General features: G+C 33.0%; 2 protein-coding genes across 10 annotated transcripts in view; one reads left to right on the top strand and one right to left on the bottom strand.

The window, feature by feature from the left end:
- Positions 1-881: 881 nt before the first annotated feature.
- Positions 882-18,782, bottom strand: part of LOC148601201 (monocarboxylate transporter 13-like) — a 149,881-nt gene continuing 131,980 nt past the window's right edge. For 3 of the 6 annotated variants that reach the window (XM_088556736.1, XM_088556733.1, XM_088556734.1), the window contains 5 exons: positions 14,021-14,213; positions 9,315-9,458; positions 7,719-8,486; positions 6,342-6,392; positions 882-3,167 (listed from right to left, as the gene is read on the bottom strand). In XM_088556736.1, coding sequence (XP_088412862.1) covers positions 2,752-3,167; positions 6,342-6,392; positions 7,719-8,486; positions 9,315-9,458; positions 14,021-14,213 — 1,572 coding nt within the window. In that variant the 3' untranslated portion in view covers positions 882-2,751. Of the gene's footprint in view, positions 3,168-6,341; positions 6,393-7,718; positions 8,487-9,314; positions 9,459-14,020; positions 14,214-14,428; positions 14,550-18,782 lie in introns of those variants that run through there. The other 3 variants (XM_088556737.1, XM_088556738.1, XM_088556735.1) reach the window with 2 other exon arrangements.
- LOC148601200 (uncharacterized) overlaps positions 14,444-18,782 on the top strand; it is a 166,685-nt gene continuing 162,346 nt past the window's right edge. For 2 of the 4 annotated variants that reach the window (XM_088556757.1, XM_088556755.1), the window contains exon 1: positions 14,444-14,478. In XM_088556757.1, the coding sequence (XP_088412883.1) occupies positions 14,474-14,478 (5 nt within the window). In that variant the 5' untranslated portion in view covers positions 14,444-14,473. Of the gene's footprint in view, positions 14,479-14,499; positions 14,612-18,782 lie in introns of those variants that run through there. The other 2 variants (XM_088556756.1, XR_015917365.1) reach the window with 2 other exon arrangements.

Here is an 18,782-nt window from a genome sequence, read left to right as displayed (position 1 = left end):
AACTGATATCATTATTCCTTGGTATGAGATTTAGGAATTTTCATCCAAGGAAGAACATGGTCACTTTTAGAGAAATAGAATGTTGCTTATTGAACCAGGTGAGCAATTCAGTCCTTTTAAAGCCTCTTGTTTTCTTACATTTATGTTTTCACATATCTCACGTGATATGATTTGGTGACATTGACGTTTTATTCTCTTTCGTTTCAAATTGATCTCTGTCTAAGTCGGTGGAATATTTTAAAGAAATGTTCATTTACGTTTTAAAGAAGCTTATTACTTTTAGGCAGGCTATTCTGTGATGATAATTTTTTACCTAAATTGAATATTTTTGTTAACTTCGATGTTGTGTATTTTACATTCTCATGTCTAATAAGTAAAAACACTTGCTTTAGTGATATATGTGCCTATGTCATAAATTTCGCTAGCTTGAAACATCTTCTTATTTTTAACTATTTTCTGTGCATTTTTTTTATTTCTGACTTTTATATTTGTTACTTTGAATATTGGAACATATTTAACACAAACGGTAAAACATTTTACTTACTGTGATATTCAGATGTACATTGTAACTTAAAAGCGCTTTGAGTAATATTGTTTTAATTTAAGCGATATAGAAAACTTTTTTATAATAATAATAATAATAATAATAATAATAATAATAATAATAAAAATATTAATAAATAGAATTCTTAAAATTTTGCTGTTAAGTAGTCAGCGTAATTTTTTTTTAGTTAGACTACATACTATTCTAGTCCTTTGATCCAGTCATATTTGTATTTATAAGAAGTCATACTTCATTTTCCATAAAATCTTTACACTGGTTAATGAGACATTTTGGAAAATTAAAAAAGAGTACACTAAATGAACAGGAAACCAAAGTATTTGAATAATATGCTTTATTTATTTAACGAGGAATTAACAATAAAAGTATCCTCGAAAATATAACTAAACATATCAAAACTTCCAATAAAAAGTGAACAAGAAAATATAATGGTCATACATGCGAACAACCGAAAAAGGATCATTGATAAAACACATGCTTGTCAATATGTGCTGAAAGGTTGTAATGCCGTATGGGTGTCCACGAAAACCAGTTTTAAAAGTGTATAAAACATGAGCTTACATGTTTCCGTCAATGGTACTGTAAACCCGTAACTTTTCGCGACATCTTATTTCTTTATTATCACAGAATGAAATGTAAACGCAATTCTATCATGAATATTTTGATCTAAAAACATTATAATACAACTTGAATGACGATCGCAATTTAAAATTGTACAAAGTAGATTAATCGCAAAAAAGCGAATAAAGACGGCTCGTATTCTAATTGAGAGAGTAAAATATTTTTCTACAATTGGTTTTGTTACTGCTATCGCATTGTGCAGTGATTATTGTGACCAGCCAGACCTTGTAACAATCTTTCAAATTTAAATTTGTGGTTCCTGTGAAATCCACCTCTGCAAGCTGTATTACTGATGCTCATATTTAGAAAAAATACTATGTTAATTAAAAAAAAAAAAACAAAACTTGATCTCTTGAATGAAACAAAAACCGAACAATAGTCGAACAATAAGAGAGGCCTTTTTCCGTTATTATCGTCGATTTCTCTTCTTTGGCATTTACTTGAATTTCTATGAATAAATAGGCTGAAGCTGTTTTCTGATTACTTTTTTTCCTTTCATCGTGAACAAAATTAACCCGTCCAGTAAACAACACAATGACCGCATGCAATCTGACAATACAAAGTTTATAAAAGTTTAAATCGCATTAACAATGGTCATTTGTTTACTTTAGATAGTAGTGTGACACTTTTATCTAAATAATTGCATGTCAACAATTTTCAATTGTTTATTGCGTTGGTAAACGAAGAGGTCAAAGGTTGATTTTAATGACACCTCAAGTTTCCGTATTTGTGTAGGCAAGATATGATATACTGTTGGTCATCAACATAACTGAAATCAAAAAGTGTCGTACTATGCATTTTCCAGTGGTAAAACCAATTTTAGGCAAACTTCAAAAGAATGGTCGGTGACAAAATCCACAGTAATCAGTTGTCATATGATATACTCAGTACGAGAATGGCATGTATCCCTACTCAGGCATATTATGTGTAAATAACTTTGAACTTTAACTCTCTTTCTCGTTTTGTCCTTCTTTTAGTTTTAAAGCAATTGCAATCACGAATACTAAGCATGCTGAAACGAGTTTTATTATAATGGGAGAAGAATGAAGTAGATTGATATGTATTAAATTGGGAAGGAGTTATCGGGTCTTCTGCGGACGTACTTTATAGGTTTCATAAAAATTAAAAATTGAATGTGGCAAATTAGCAACTAAAATTATATTTAATTTCAACATCATATGAAATGCGCGTCGGCCATGCCAGAAGCTTCGGTATTTTTCGCCAATATTTTTTTCAATATTCTAATATCACGAGTTAAAAAAGCTTTTCTATAAGTATCATTAGGAATATACACCCCTTGACATTCGGAACGTCGGGAATTCTATCGATCGTCTGTCCTGTGATGTTAATTGGTGACTCCACACTCGAGTTTGATGCAATCTTACCATTATTGCAGATAATTATAGTCTAAAGAGAGTAGCATGAAATAGAAAATATCAGACAATATTATCAAATTAAAAACGATACAGAAGCCTGTAGAAAAAAAGAGAAGGACGGACACAAAAAATGCACCATCGATGACATGCAAATACATAAATATGTTATCAGTTCAATACTTCATTCATACGTTAACTCAATACTTCATTGGGTGATATCAATACTTCATTCTTTTGCTCTCTCAAAACTGTATTGCATGGAGTTAACATTTCATTCTTTTGTTCACGCTTGGCCTCTTTTGATAAAGTCAATACTCCATTTTTCTGTTCCGCTGTGGTTTCCTCGAATAAAGTAAACACTCCATTCTGTTGTTCAAGCATGGCTTCATTGGATAAAGTCAATACTCCATTATTTTGTTCACGTATGCCATCAATTGATATAGTCAATACTCCATTCTTTTGCATACTGATTGCATCACTGGATAGCATTTTCTCTTGCTCTGGTTGTTTTACTCTTATTTCATAATCTGTAGTTTTTTCATTCTCTTGTTTGTTACTATGAATACCACAATAAAGTCCCGCAAAAGATGCTATTATAAACAAGACACCTGTATAAGACAAGCGATACTATTAATAATGTAAATATCTAATGATGTTCCTAATGTGGCTTAGTTCTAACAAAAGAGATATTACACCGACGGAGTGGCTGGTTAAATATGGTTCTGACTAGGTACAGGCATTACAAACAATATGGTGGGTTAAATCTAGCGTTTGACAGCGCATCAAGCCTCCCCTTACCATAGCGCCGGTGGTGATAAAATAGCATTTGCACGCTATTGCGTTGTAATAAGTAGATCAACGGTCACATAAGCACAAAAACAATTTACAAAAAAAAGAATCAGAAGAATGTAATCCAGGGACAAAGACCAGGCATGGAAAACAGACATACACAACAAAGAACATAAAGTAACTAAAATTATACATACAAAGTAACAAAAGCAAATAATTAACTCGATCTCCACATAAAACTGATTGATTCATTGTTGAGATTTAACGCCCGAGCAGCTATACTTCAGCTATATTCAGGCGATGAACATGAAATGATAATAAATTGAAAATGGGATGGGACACATGTATAATGGGGTCGACAAATTATGATTGCCACTGTAAATTGGGAGAGGTGGGTAGGGTCGGGCAATTAAGCCTACTGTGATTCCTACTCCGAGAGAATACCCCAGAAGGTTTCTTTAACGTGCGAGGAACGTGGCATCTTTCCCAACACGTTGCACCACTATTGGTCCGGTTTTCCGTATTATGGCCTGACGACCCCAGCATGAAACATGCCAGGGTTACCACCTGGGGCACACAACCTAGTTGCTCTGTAGGCAGAGCGCCCTAGCCCCCGGCTAGGATTCTGAGCACTATTTAGTCGCTTTTTACAAGCTTGGCGCTGCTGCAGGCCTATTCTTTTGACACCCAGACCTGCACGAGGTCACTAAAAACTGGGAGCATGGACCAGGTGCACCGGTAGGTTCAGTGTCTTCTGCTTTTCTAGAGGTGTGAGGGTTTGAAGACCAATAGATGGCCATAGCCTGACATTTTCATCCCGTCAGTGTTGTTCTTATTGTTCATCATTCCTATTCTCGTTATATTGTGTGTTCGAATAAGATTAAATTGATACAAATTTACATGTTATGCAATGTTTATGGCTGCATCAAGTGTTTATTTTATTATCAAATATCAAATGTTATGATAATGTGAAGTATAAAATATACAGTTACATGGTTTCAATTTCATGGCTTTTAATAGAAATTTGTATTAGGGATAGGAAATGAGATTGTGGGATCGGTAATTTTGACAGGATTTTTAACCCACGAAATTATATTGTTTTTCGATATATTGATTGAAGGAGAGAAATCAAGGGAATTTAGATTCGAGCAGAAATCAAAGAATATAATCCAAGGATAAAGACAAGATAGGGCACGCACACACACACACACACAACAAAGAACATGAAGTGACAAATATAACACGTACAAAGAAACAAAAGTAAATGGGGAACGCTGGCTCCACGAAAACGAAAAACTTGGAGCATGGATCAGGTGACCAGTAACATAAGCATTGTCTGGGCAGAGTTGCTCTTTAAATGTGAATTCCGATGTAGACGAAAGAGAAGATGAACAACATGACAAAAGGAATAATACTTCTATAAGAAATGTACGGGGTACATTAGAATGTAACTAAGATATTTGCAACACTAGTCGAGTTTCCATATACGGATACCCTCTGTAAAGCATCGGACCGGAATACAAATATTTTATACCAAAACATATTTAAATTTGGGATATGTTGATTCGCGCACGATAACTAAGTATTCCAATAAACTAGCCCCGGGTGTCAAAAGAACAAAGCCGCAGCAGCACTTAGCGTGTCGTAAAAGGAGACTAAACAGTGCTCAGAACGCTGGCCGGGGCTACGGCGCTTGACCTACATAGCAACTGGGTTGTGTGTCCCATGTGGTGGAATTGGGTACCCCTGGCATGTTACATGCATGGGGAGGGGGGAGGCGTCAAGACTTAATACGGAAAACAAGACCGCAAACCGTAGTGATGCATGTGTTGGGGAATATGCCACTTTCTTTACACGTTTACGAACCCTTCTGTGGTATTCGCCCGGTGTAAGAACTATAAGGCTCCGCCACAGAAAAAAATGACCGACCCTACCCACCTCTCCCTCTTTTCAGTGGCAATCAAATTTTTTCGTCCCCATTATCCTTGTGTCCTATCCCATTTTTCAATTCATGTTCATTTTATCATCCATTTCATGTTCATCGCCTCAATATAGCTGAAATATTGCTGCTCGGACGTTAGACCCCAACAATCAATCAATCAATCAATCAAATAAACTATTGGAAAATCTCATTAATACTTTGAAAAAATCAAACTTTTGCTTTTGAGGAATGGGCGTTTATTTATTAAAGGGGGTATGCTTTTTTCAGTTTTTCATTACTCAAAAATGCTTGCACAAACTAAAATAAAAAATTAAGAAGGTATTTATATTCATAGTGGTACATACAATTATAGAAATTTCCTGTTTACATTTTAAGTTCGAGGATTTGTGGATTTAAAACTCAACCATCTATCGAAAACCACGAAAATTGGTAACAAACGAACAATAATACTCACAGTATTTTGTTACTACAGGACAAGTGAAGTATTTTCATCTCCATATATATGTGTTCTCCGTGCACATTTTTATTTTTATTGAGAATTAGCAGAAAATCTGCTGGTCAGCTCAGTTAAAAATTTGCTAATATAAATGTGTTGTATCGAAAAATCTTTCATGTGTAGGTATTTCCGAGAGATGTTTCTAGTTTGAATATTTCGGCTAATGAATTGTGTCCGTGAAGAGAGCGAGGCATCGCTATTCTATTAAGGTCTGAAAAATTCTGTGACATCTATGGCAACACCGCTTGCACAAACATCGTTGGGAATTTTTCAGACCTTTCTATACGTTTACATATCTTCCCTGTATCAATTTGATCCGATGGAGCAGTATAGTGAATAGAGTCGTCACATTCTGAGACGTTTGTATATATATATATATATATTTTTTTTCCATTTCATGTTTATTTTATCATCCATTTCATGTTCATTGTCTGAATATAGCTGAAATATTGCTGCTCGGACGTTAAACCCCAACAAACAAACAAACAAATCAAAATTGAGCTCACAAAGTATAAAAGGGATTGTATCAACTAATAGAAATTCTAGTGATCTTACCTGCCACTATAAACGACACGCTGTATGATCCACCATAATCAACTATGAAACCTGAAAGTGTAATCAAGGGAACCAAGGTTATAGCGGTAATCAAAGAGTAATCAAGGGAACCAAGGTTATAGCGGTAATCAAAGAGTAATCAAGGGAACCAAGGTTATAGCGGTAATCGATGAGTAATCAAGGGAACTAAGGTTATAGCGGTAATCAAAGAGTAATCAAGGGAACCAAGGTCATAGCGGTAATCGAAAGAATGTAATCCAGGGACAAAGACAAGACATGACAAACAGACATACACAACAAAGCACATAAAGTAACTAAAAATCATACATACAAAGTAACAAAAGCAAATGATCAAATCGGACTCCACTAAAAACTGGGAGCATGGACCAGAAGCACCGGTAGAAGCGTCCTCTGCTTTTCTAGAAACACCTGCCGAGTTGCTTCATTGAAAAAAATGAATTGCATAACATCAACAAACTCAAAGAAACAAATCGTAAAATATTCAGTCAAAGTAGCACATGAGGTATATTCAAAGGAAACGGATTCATCCCTAAAGAACACCTGCTTCCTCTTACAAGTTGCTTAACGTGTTTTCCAATCAATCACAAGATGAATACGTGCATAGGTTCAATTATTAATCTTCATTACATTTTCAAACTTGCTAGACTGTCAAATTCTACATATGCTTTTTTTTGAAAATCACATTGCAGTCACACGTTCCTGGTTGATTCAAGTAAGCAAGGAAACATCTTATTATGGAAAATATGCTGAACTTCCCCTGAGCAAACAAAACAATGTTGTCGTGAAATATTTGCATATATGCAAGGATGGTGGTTATTGCAATGTACAGTCTCGACAAGAAAACAGTTAAACATTTCCTTACTATTACCATAATAATCACAGGGTATAAATACTTGCCCTACTCGGTCTATGCTCCAATTTCATAATAAGTGCATGTTGAATGTATACTTATCGATTCTTATGCTCAAACCTGTTATCCGATCTTCAACGGTTTTAATTACTATCAAAACGACTTCTGTATATCTAGCAACATAATAATTCTTTTCAAGGTCATTTTGTATTGTATTTTCAATCCATTGCTGATCCAGAAAGATTTAAAAATTTGGAAAGGGGGGATTTCAGTTGGGTTCTAAGAAAACAGGGGACACCAGGTTATTCGCTCATTTTTGCTTACAGTTAGTACGAAATTAACAAAATTCTCAACAACAAAAAATACAAAAACAAACAAACAAACAAACAAAAACAAAAAAAAAACAAACAATAACAAAAACCCAAACAAAAAGGTGGCAGTTCCCCTAGGTCCATCACTAAATTGATACAAAACATGAATGTCTAGTTTTATGCAAAATCATTTACCTGCTAAAGGAGGACCCAATAAAGTCCCTACACCAGTGTAAACCATAACGTAACCTATCGCATGAGCAAGTTTTTCATGGCCTAAAATCTGTATAATTATTGTATTAAGAATTGTCCAGCAACACCCACTATATCCACCAAGAATGCAAGTATATATCACTTTCGCCACGTACTGATACTTAAAAACAGGAAAAATAGCTGTAGAAACGCCGAGAAGACAAAATGTACCAAACAGCATAGTAACTTCATCGATATCTGGACTGTTATTTGCTAGGCCGAAGATGATTTTAAAGGTTGCATTACATATGCCGTTTATTGAGACAAATAAACTTATGTCGTCTTTCGTCGAATTGGTCTGTAAACAGAACTCAGGGAAATGTATATATACTAAATAAATACTGATGTTCGCTAAAAATAGACACAGACAAAGGCACGTCATTGGTGTACTTTTGATTAAAGATATATATCCTCCTCCGTCTTGTTTGTCCATTTGTTTTTTACGATGTCGTAGTTGTTTAACGTGTCTTTCTAATTCCGACTCACGAAACATGGCTGCAATAATAAAATACTGCAAGGAGCAACCCGCCAATAAAAGAAAATATCCCCTATTGTGGTACTCTTCATAAACATATTGATACAGTGGGGTCAAAATAAATGGGCCAATTCCTGCCCCTGATATTGCTAATCCGCATGCTATGTTCCTTTTTCTTTCAAAGTTAAACCCGAGTACAAGCAACCCTGTGTTGTAACTAATACCAAATCCCGTTCCTGCAAATAACAAAAGAAAGATTTTCTTTAAACGAACAGAATTCATTTTCAATTCAGTACTATGCATGTGCATTGCAAACCCCCCCCCCCAAAAAAAAAAAAAAAACAAAACAAAACAAAACAAAACAAAACAAAACAAACAAAAGTGAATCAAACAAAATATGTTTAAATGTTAATATGAAATAGCAAAAAAATCACAAAAACAACTTGATTGTGGTCTAAATGTTTCTTATCTTAGAGGAAGCACTTGTAGATGTCCTAATGTTCACTGTTCGTGATTTAAGTTAAACGTGGGTGCATTTGTACATTCTATTTCGCCATATTTTTGTGTCTTAATTTGATAGGTAACACGTGTACCAACCAATTATATTTCCCCACTTTGTATTTGCTTTCTACCTATCTACGTACTTAGTAATTGGATTAGCGATAAATAAACATGTAACCATATCTACAATGTCCATCTGTACTATTAATTATTGTTTGTACATGTAATCAGTCTAGTGTCATTTCTTATTAGCTGGACATGCAACTACATTACAACTGTGATACACGAAATATAAAACATCATAATCATGGTTACGGGGGAGGAGGTATTTCGTTTCTGATTTCTCCAATACTCTATATGTCGTGTCTTAAGTAGCTGATACTTCCAATTGTATTACTGATATATGCCGGTTTTTGTTTTCACATTTTTTTTGTTTTGTTTTTAATATAATTTGAACACGAACTCTAATGAGCCTACCTTAATTTCATTTTTGCTTATGCACAGCGATCTTACTGAAACACTGTTATCACTATAATTATGTGCCAAAAAGCATGTTGAAATACCTGCTATCACACCCAGTGTTAAAAAGGTCCAGTCTATACTAGTAACAAAACTTGTCAATATTAGTCCACTGGTTGACAAAAGTCCTCCGACTGCCATAGATACCCGACAGCTGTATTTGTTTATCAAACATCCCGCTATTGGACCTAAGAGAAATGTAACGAAATGATAATAATAAATATGTTGTATTGCACAAACTTGCGAGTGCAATATTTTACTGTGTGTAGCTTTAATTTGCTAATATTAATATAGTTACCATTTTATGTTATAGTTATGAATATGTATCTTTATGAATATAAATAACGCATTCTCTTACATTTTTAAAATATCAAACAGGTTTTTATGTCAGCCAAACTGCATATATTCTAAATTTTCTAATGTTTGTCCACTCTAGATCTTCAATTGATTCTAAATCATCGTTAATTTACATTACCATATGTCTTATATCCACTTGGCATCCACCCGTCCATTTATTTGTTAATTCATTCTTATTTTAAATACATTTTTTCAGGGATACATGTACCAAAGAAATGATAAATATATATTAAAGCCATAAAATAATAATAAAAAAAAACATGAAAATATTAAGTGGAGTACATACATGTCAATAACGAACAGTTTTATGTTTCATTTTTGATGTTTCATCGGCGTGTAAAGGAACTGACTGTACAATGAAGCGTACAATTGGTCCCGAGGCATCGCCGAGGGCCAATACGGCTGTCGAGGCCAATATAATTGACCGTAACCTATAACAGGGCCAATATGAAAGTACACATTTTTTTGACAATTTTATCAACCAACTCAACAAGATGATTTGTAGAACAGTTATTTCGTGTTTTACCAAGAGCATGTAGGTTTATTTGCATTATTCAGTCTTAAATATCCTTTTTGTATAAAAAGGAAGACTTTTTTTTGTGTTTCTGCACCTTTTAATCCTGGTGATCCAATTATTACTCAAAATGGCGGTGTCAAACTATCAGAAGTTATGATGCCGTATTGGCCCTGGTTTGATCCATATTGGCCCCGTATAGATGCCCGGTTTGAATTCATATCAAAAATGGTCAGTTATTTTTACGTATTTTGGGTAGTTGGTTAATAACACATGGTGATTACATAAGAGTATTCTATATAAACTTGCTTAATCTAATTTGTCAAAATTTTCAAAATCACCAACAAGGATATATTGCAGGGTCGTTTTGTTAGCTAATCTATTAATATTTTTATTATCATATTAAAAAACAAAATAGTTTCAACTTGTAGTTTTGTTTGAAAATCTCACAAAATCAGAACAACTTAAAATTTTTAAGATTTTAATTAAATTAGCATTTATTGGTAGTGGTAATACATGCATCATAACACAAATATTCTGTTTAGTGTAACCCTGAATGGTTGCATTAAACGGAATTACAACAGAATGCATCTTTTTAGTAAACATTTTTTACTCATTTTTACTAAACGCTTCGGTGGCCACAGGGTAGCCTGCTCGCTTTGAGTGTGGGAGGTCGTCCACCAAAAAATTATAAATTGATAGTCACTGTTCCTCCGCCAAACACGCGGTATTTAAGGGTTAGAGTAACGACTGTTTGCCTAGGTGTGGAAATAACGTGTCTGAGTAGGCTGGCATGCCTACCTGCGGGCTTTTGTTTCTGTGAGCTAGCCTAATAAAAATCAGGCTCAGCATGTCGGACTAGTAAAAAGCAGGGTTTGTTTGATTGGCCAATCGTTCTCATCCTGAAATGCATGAAATTTCTGAAATAGGACTCTGAACAAAAATCAATCAATTAATTCTAACTCTATTTTTCATGTTTACGTCTCTTGAAATTTACACCAAGTTTGACCCATGCTACTTGACCCTATTGCCCGTCCCCGGAGAGGAATCCCCATTCCCTTTTACCTTATTATACCATTACACGCCAATTTCAATTTTACATTTATCAATTCCTGAATATTTCAAAAGCAGTTTTCAATCATACATATATATATGAATGTTATTTAATATTTTTTCAAAGATTTTCCCATCCCCATACAAGTACTATAAAACTGTTGAAAAATTATTTCTACTCATGTTCTACCCTGCTTGTTTATTGATTCTGATCGGCGATGACAGAACTATTTCCTAATTAGTCTTTTACCTTATTTTACCATTACACGCCAATTTCAATTATATTTTTATCAATTCCTAAATATTTCAATAGCAGTTTTCAATCAAACTAAATATATTTATATTAATGTTATTTAATACTTTTTCAGAGAGATTTCCCCATCCCCCATACAAGTACTATAAAACTGTGTTGAAAAATTATTTCTACTCATCTTCTACCTCGCTTGTTTATTGATCCAGATCGGCGACGACAGAACTATTTTTAATGTATGTTCATATGCCATTTATATTTTATGACTACGAAGATCAACGCTAATAAAAACTGATGAAGTCATGGACACCGATTCCACTACTGTTTAAAGTTTAGTTTTCATTTTGTTATTAAGTAACTGTCTTTGTAAGAATCATGCAAAATCTGAAAATGTGATACACCCCAAATAGGCTACATATTTGTATTTTTGTAATTAAGTTGTTTTATGGGTCTATACTATGAAATGTGTAATTATTCATTCAAATCTACCTGCTCGTAGGAGATAATCAACATTGAAAATTCAATAGATTCTATTGTATTTGAGCGTCATTTACAGAGTTACCTCCCTTAATTTTGAAATCTACAGTGCATTCTATACAATTTTTATCTCCTAAGAGCACGGGTTATATGAAAAACCAAATGTTTATTTCTGTTTACTATGACATTTTAAACAAAATATCAAAAATAAAAATATGTAGGCTTTCCGACCATGAATCACATTTTGAATGATTCTTAGTCCGAGTCCATGTGAAGTTCAAACACTGCATGTGTTAGAGATGATTCAAAGCGTAGAAACATGGACAAACAAATCTTTTTCTGTACATTTATGTTAAAGTTTTACGTTACGAAAGTCGTGTCTGTATTTTGTCGATAATAAGATCAAGAAAGTCTTATGAATGTCTTTAATAATTCTAAAATCGCAAAAATTTAACATTGACTATTCAACGCATATTGCATATCAGTCTCAACTAGTTAGTTTGTAATATATATTAGGAATAGCAAAAATTATGAATTTAAATTCTCGAGTCCTCAGTCTTGATACTCGCGAGTCCTTGAGTACTCGGATACAACTTTAAGATGTATTTTTGTACTTTTTTACAGTAAACAACAAAAATATGATAACATCGCCAGACATCTCGTCATAAAGGTATGAATCATTGCATAACTCAACCCGAATTACTTTAAATTATAATTAAATCATAACTTGCCTAGAACTTGGCGTGCGTATTGCTCTTTTTAATCTTTTGTGCCAAAATGAACAACGAAAAACTGATCACCTTTTACAAAAATAAGCAATTAACATTTCTGTGTTTATTTACCAAAATTAAAAAAGTATGCAAAAAATAACCCAAAAATAAACAATAACAAAACAACACAAAAACAAAAACAAAAACAACACAACAAAAGAACAAAACAAATCGACAAGTTAATAAAAATTCGTATATATTATCTGTTCCCGTAAAGTTCATAGTTTGATATATCAACGTGTTTAATGATTTGCTAATGTTATATTGGGCTTAATATTACGTGTACTGGACCCTATTTTTAATAAATGAGAGAACTTTTAAAATTTCGGTTTATTCCAACTTCCTTCAAATAATAAATATTAATCCCACTAGGCTGCTTGCAGAAATACGAATGAAGATAGCTGCGTATTCAAGGGTGCAACATTATCCACAAGACTGAGTCTTTAGATTTATCAAAATTTCACTATTTCGTTGACGGAGAATGGTTTTAGCTGAATTACACGAGTACTCAAGGGAACAAAAATTCTAGCGGAAATCAAAAGAAGGTAATACAAGGACCACTTGCCAGGGACAAAGACAAGACAGGGAAAATAGACACACAACATCACAAAATAAAAATTTAGCAAAATAATACGTACAAAGCAACAACATAAATAAGCAAATCGGACTCCACAAAAAATCGGAATATGGACCAGGTGCACCGGTATGGTAACCGTCCTCAAATATTACACTGTGAATATTTCATCGAAGTGTGTTTGAAAAAATGACTACATATTTTTTTATGTTTTTGCAAACTTTCTGAGGTAAAAATGTGAAGTAAACACGGGAAAATAATAAAAAATGGGGAATATTTCTTTTCCATCTGAATGGATATGAATTAAACACAATATTGATAATCTTAAGAACCTTACTGTTGTAGAACTATCGCGTTTCAAAATATGAAGTTTTACATATATTTGAAAATAAATAGAAATAAACTATTTGTTTTATTACATTAAATTTTATTAAATTGTTTTCATTATAAAAACGATCTATTAAAGTATCACTTATTTTTTTCAGGTTTTATTGAATTGTATTAATCATTCATAACTTCGTCTTTACTTATTCAATTTGAGCTATTAGTTAGATAATTTGGAGTGAAATGAAGAGCAGATGACGGTGTTATCTATGCTACTGAATTATTTAGAACAATAATACTGATAGGGAAAGGCGACTTTTCATATAATAATAATAATAATAATAATAATAATAATAATAATAATAATAAACCAAACAAAGAAACAAAAAACATAGTTACACTTTCATTTGCTTTAACATAAAAAAACGTACCTGCAACGGAGATTAAACTAAGAAGAATAGCACTAATCCACGATGTTTTAAGAACACTATCTTGGAATGTCTCAAGAAGTATAATATGCAACATTCCACTTGCGAATAGAATGTATCCTGTTATAAAATGGGATCCGAACGATCCAACGGCTACTATCCACGCCCAACCTTCATCTGGCTTTGTCAAAAGCATCTAGAAAACACGCATCAACAACCGTCATGAATGCAGGTCAGTAACTCTCGTGTACTCGTTGTGCATCATATTGCATAAAATATTTATCATTATGTTCGTAAATGCAGAAATACTACTCCTAAGTACAAGTCTAACTGTCGTTTAAATACTCTGAGTGAATAAACGTTAACATCAGCTGATTTTCTACTTTTAATATTTATAGCATGTATTCTTACCTGTTACAACCTGTACGATATGTACTACTCCAATGTAAATGTGTAATGAGGTAAACAATATGATTTATTTAATATAACATATTACAAAATTCACTTAACGTGAACATTGTTAAAGGATTCGATTAAGTAACAATATACAAAGATACTGATTAGAAGGATATCAACCGACGTCATCACCCGAAGGTCATCCTTTTTAACTTTTAATCCTTGAAATATCTTTAACATTTTTGTTTTAATACGGTTTCCGTTAACAACACATTTTTTTTTGGTTATTAAGACAGTCGGTAGATTTTGTTGGAGGGTGAGGCGTCAGCCGAATCCCTCCAACATATCCATCGGGTGTCTACATAACCATAGACTGTTACATGAGATTAAGACATTTATGTACGACTTTTTTAAACTATATTATATGCAAATAAATCAATCGTTTTAACGAACTTATTTCTTCCATTTTAATAAAAAAATAATTTGGTGGTTACTAGGTTAGGGTAAACCTATTTTTATCTTGACTTTATTCCAACTTCGATGTAGCAAAAACATTGTTTACTATACATGACAAATATGTTGTCGTACCAGCAGGCAAAGCCCAAAACAACATTGTTTTTGTCTGCAAAACGTTTTACATCCAATGTTTATTATCATAGGTAGACGTAGAAAATAATAGCAGTGATAAGACCTATACTGCTACCACACTCTCCAAAGAAGAGATTGTGGAAAACCATAAATCTGTGCCATCCTCTTTTGGTCTCTCCCCCAAGGACGATGATTGTGATTTACCGTCTATGTACTGGATTCCTAAACTCCACAAGAATCCATACAAACAACGTGTCATAGTTGGATCTGCAAAATGTACCACCAAACCTCTTTCAAAAGTTTTAACTTCTATACTCACAACTGTCAAAGAGGGTCTACAGTCCTACCATAATACTTGTTACTCCCATAGTGGTATTAATTCAATGTGGATCCTGAAAAATTCATTCGAAAGATCTTTTGGAGACAATCAGTTCAAGACTATTATCTGAATATTATAGCATTAAAACCTATGATTGTTCAACACTGTATACTTCTTGTCCCCATACTCCAGAAAATCCAGACTTAAAAACATTATACATCGTTGTTTTTCCAAAAAAAGATGGTATACCTAGATACAAATAAATAGTTCTTGGTAGAGATTCCTCATACTTTGTAAGAATAATTACAAATAATCTTCCAAATATACAGAGGAAAATGTTTACAAAATGCTGGAATTTTTAATTGACAACATATTTGTCCAGTGTGGTGGACGTGTTTTTCAACAAGCGGTCGGCATTCCATTGGGAACAAATTGTGCTCCTTTACTTGCTGACCTTTTCCTTCACTCTTTTGAGGCTGACTTTATAGCTGATCTGATCCGAAAGAAAGAATATCGTTTAGCTAGATCCTTTAATTTCAGTTTCCGCTATATAAATGACGTATTATCTTCAAACAATCCTAATATGGGGGATTTGATACATCTCATCTACCCCCCAAACAAAACTTGAGATAAAGGGTACTACAGACACTGTAGTCAGCCTCATATATTGCCCTACACTTAGAAATCGATGGTAAAGGAAAACTATTGACCAAACTTTACGACAAACGAGATGACTTTTCATTCAAAATTGTCAACTTTCCTTTCATTTATGGCAACATCCTTCAGCACCTGCGTATGGAGTGTTCATATCACAACTCAGACGTTATGCCAGAGCTTGCCGAAACTACGCAGATTTTTTGTATTGCTGTATCACGCTAGAACTCTAATGAATAGGCTTCTGGAACAGGGTTATGTTGCTACAAGATTGAAGTCATCACTACAGTTTTATGGTCGTCATCATTACCTCGTGGATCGTTATGGTGTATCCATCTGCACCATTAAAACTGATTTATTCAACGGGTCATAGTTTTCCTTTCCTCGTTTGTCTACCCCGGACTTGACTTTTTATGAGCAACTCGGCGGGTGTTTCTAGAAAAGCAGAGGACTTGATTACTCTTCCAGGTCAAATAATTAAGATTTACACACTGGCCGGTGGCGGGATTGAACTATATATATATATATATATATATATATATATATATATATATTTGCGCCTTTGCCGTTTTGGGAGAAAAATTTTACTCAAAATATATGACTTTAGGCGAAACTTTGATTTAGGCGAAAAAAGTGGTGTCGCCCTTATTTTCAAGTGTGTGATTTAAGTTCTTTTACATGTTTTTATGCCTTTTCCTTTTGCATGTGAGTACCCAGTGTGCCAATTTATAACATATCTTAACCAGAAACTGATTTAGTCACGCGTTTCGATTTAATGCCCTTTCATCTGCATACCTGCCTATATCGTCAATACGTGAATAATCGTCGTTGAGCGAACTTTACAAATTCATTAATTTCTTTCTTATTTTATATATATATATTGTAGAGACAGTTGTTAACCGATGTAAAATACAGAATCACATTTTGGTAATGATTTTTTCCAAATAAACACAAAAACAATAACATTTTATTAAACACATAAAGTTTCAAAATGTAACATATACTTTTTGGTGCGTATATCGGATTACAACACAATTTGATTGGTTGGAAATATCTAACAGACAAATGACGTTTAGTCCTTATTTGGACATAGAAATTAATAACAAAATTTACTATAATGTACTATGTTGACCTAGTTAAACAAAATTTATAAAATATTGACGTGTTTTGTTTACACATAATTTGCTTTTTGTCCTTGTTTTCTGACAACAAGATGTTATGTCATAGATATGTTACACCTTCTAATAGATACAGAAAGAAATGTTGAAATAATCAATAACGAAAGGAATGTCATTAAACAGTTTAATCATCAAACTGCATAGCGTTTTGATATGTGAAGAAGTAATTGAAGAGAAATGTTTGTCAAAATATTAGCTACTTCTGTCATATAAGATAAAGATATCTTAGAAAATTAATATTATTCTCTATCAAGGCTACCGGAGATGACAGGTGTATAAATAAACTGAAATATTCAACCAATTGCTACATTGCGGGCTTTGTAGGAGTCCATTGTTTAGTAGGAAAATTCTCACTTTACTCAATAACCACGGAGAAAAAAAAAACTTGAGATCGATGACTCGGTGTCGTTACAAACAGATTTATTGAGGTATTTATGAATCACAGGGGCGTCGTTTACTGTCGCATTACCATTACTGGTAACGTATAAGAGATACAACAAACGATTCATAATACTAGGGTTGATACAACCCGGGGATGTATATGCCTCTACTTTAGATAACTACGTATCAGACAACGATCCTTCACAAGTTTGATTGAAAGAATTTCAAATCTTCTGCCGTTCCCAATATAAATGTAAATGGGCATTTGTATTTAATTAAGTTTTTTTTTGTTGGATTAAAAATCTTGCGTTATTGCATTCCAAACTTCTTTATTTCTTTTTTTGATTTGATGAATAATAAAATGCGATACTGATCAGATAGGTATAATCAATAAAGCATTCGCTTTCCTCAAATATATCAAGTATGATATCAATTTGAACAATGGCAAAAACAATTTTATAAGGTTGTTTTTTTTTCGATTTATGACTGATTAAATTATATAACCAAGGCTAAACATACATTAGTCGTTGCAGTATATGTAATAAAACATTTCGTTAAGGGTAAAGTATTATTTTGGTTATTGCACGTCCTTCGTTGTGTGTGTCTGTTACTGATGTCTGCTTTTGTCCCTGGTATACATTCTTTTGTTTTCTGCTGGAATCTTGGTTCTCTTGATCACACTTCCTTTTGAACCAGAAAAAATATCAAATTCAAGTCAACGAATTATGATGTTGATTGATAATCGTTAGGAATGTAATGGAGAAATAAGTAGGATAAATTCCCTGATCATGTTTTGTAATGCATTATTATCAATGTATCAGACTTTTCTTGTTTATTATTCGAGTTTTCTTGTAAGGCATACTTAATAAATCATTCGTCTAAGCTATTGGCTTAGTGATGACAACATTAATATGAAAGAATCATTTTTGTTTGTTCTGATTTTTTAAAATATTATTATTTACAATATTTGTATAGCGCCAATCTAAACTGCATTTATTCTAAGCGCTTTACAGCATATAAATGATACACAATACAAAGTATGTAGTAATCAACACCTAAAATTATACAAAAGAAAATGAAAGGAGAAATATTTTTCAGAACAGTAATTATGTATCTTAGATATAGAAATGTGTAAAACCACAAAAGAAAAGACGAACAAAAAAAAAAAAAAATTACAAACTATGTAATTAAAGAATAATTAAGTATTAAAACATTATTTAAATAGTATAAAAATAGAAATTTTTAGACG

This window comes from Perna viridis, chromosome 12 (genome assembly GCF_037379345.1).
Source record: "Perna viridis isolate PV_CMFRI_1.1 ecotype Kerala chromosome 12, ASM3737934v1, whole genome shotgun sequence".
Classification (NCBI taxonomy): Eukaryota; Metazoa; Mollusca; class Bivalvia; order Mytilida; family Mytilidae; genus Perna; species Perna viridis.
The sequence above is the reverse complement of the archived record's forward strand: the minus strand, read 5'-3'. Positions and strand labels throughout refer to the sequence as shown.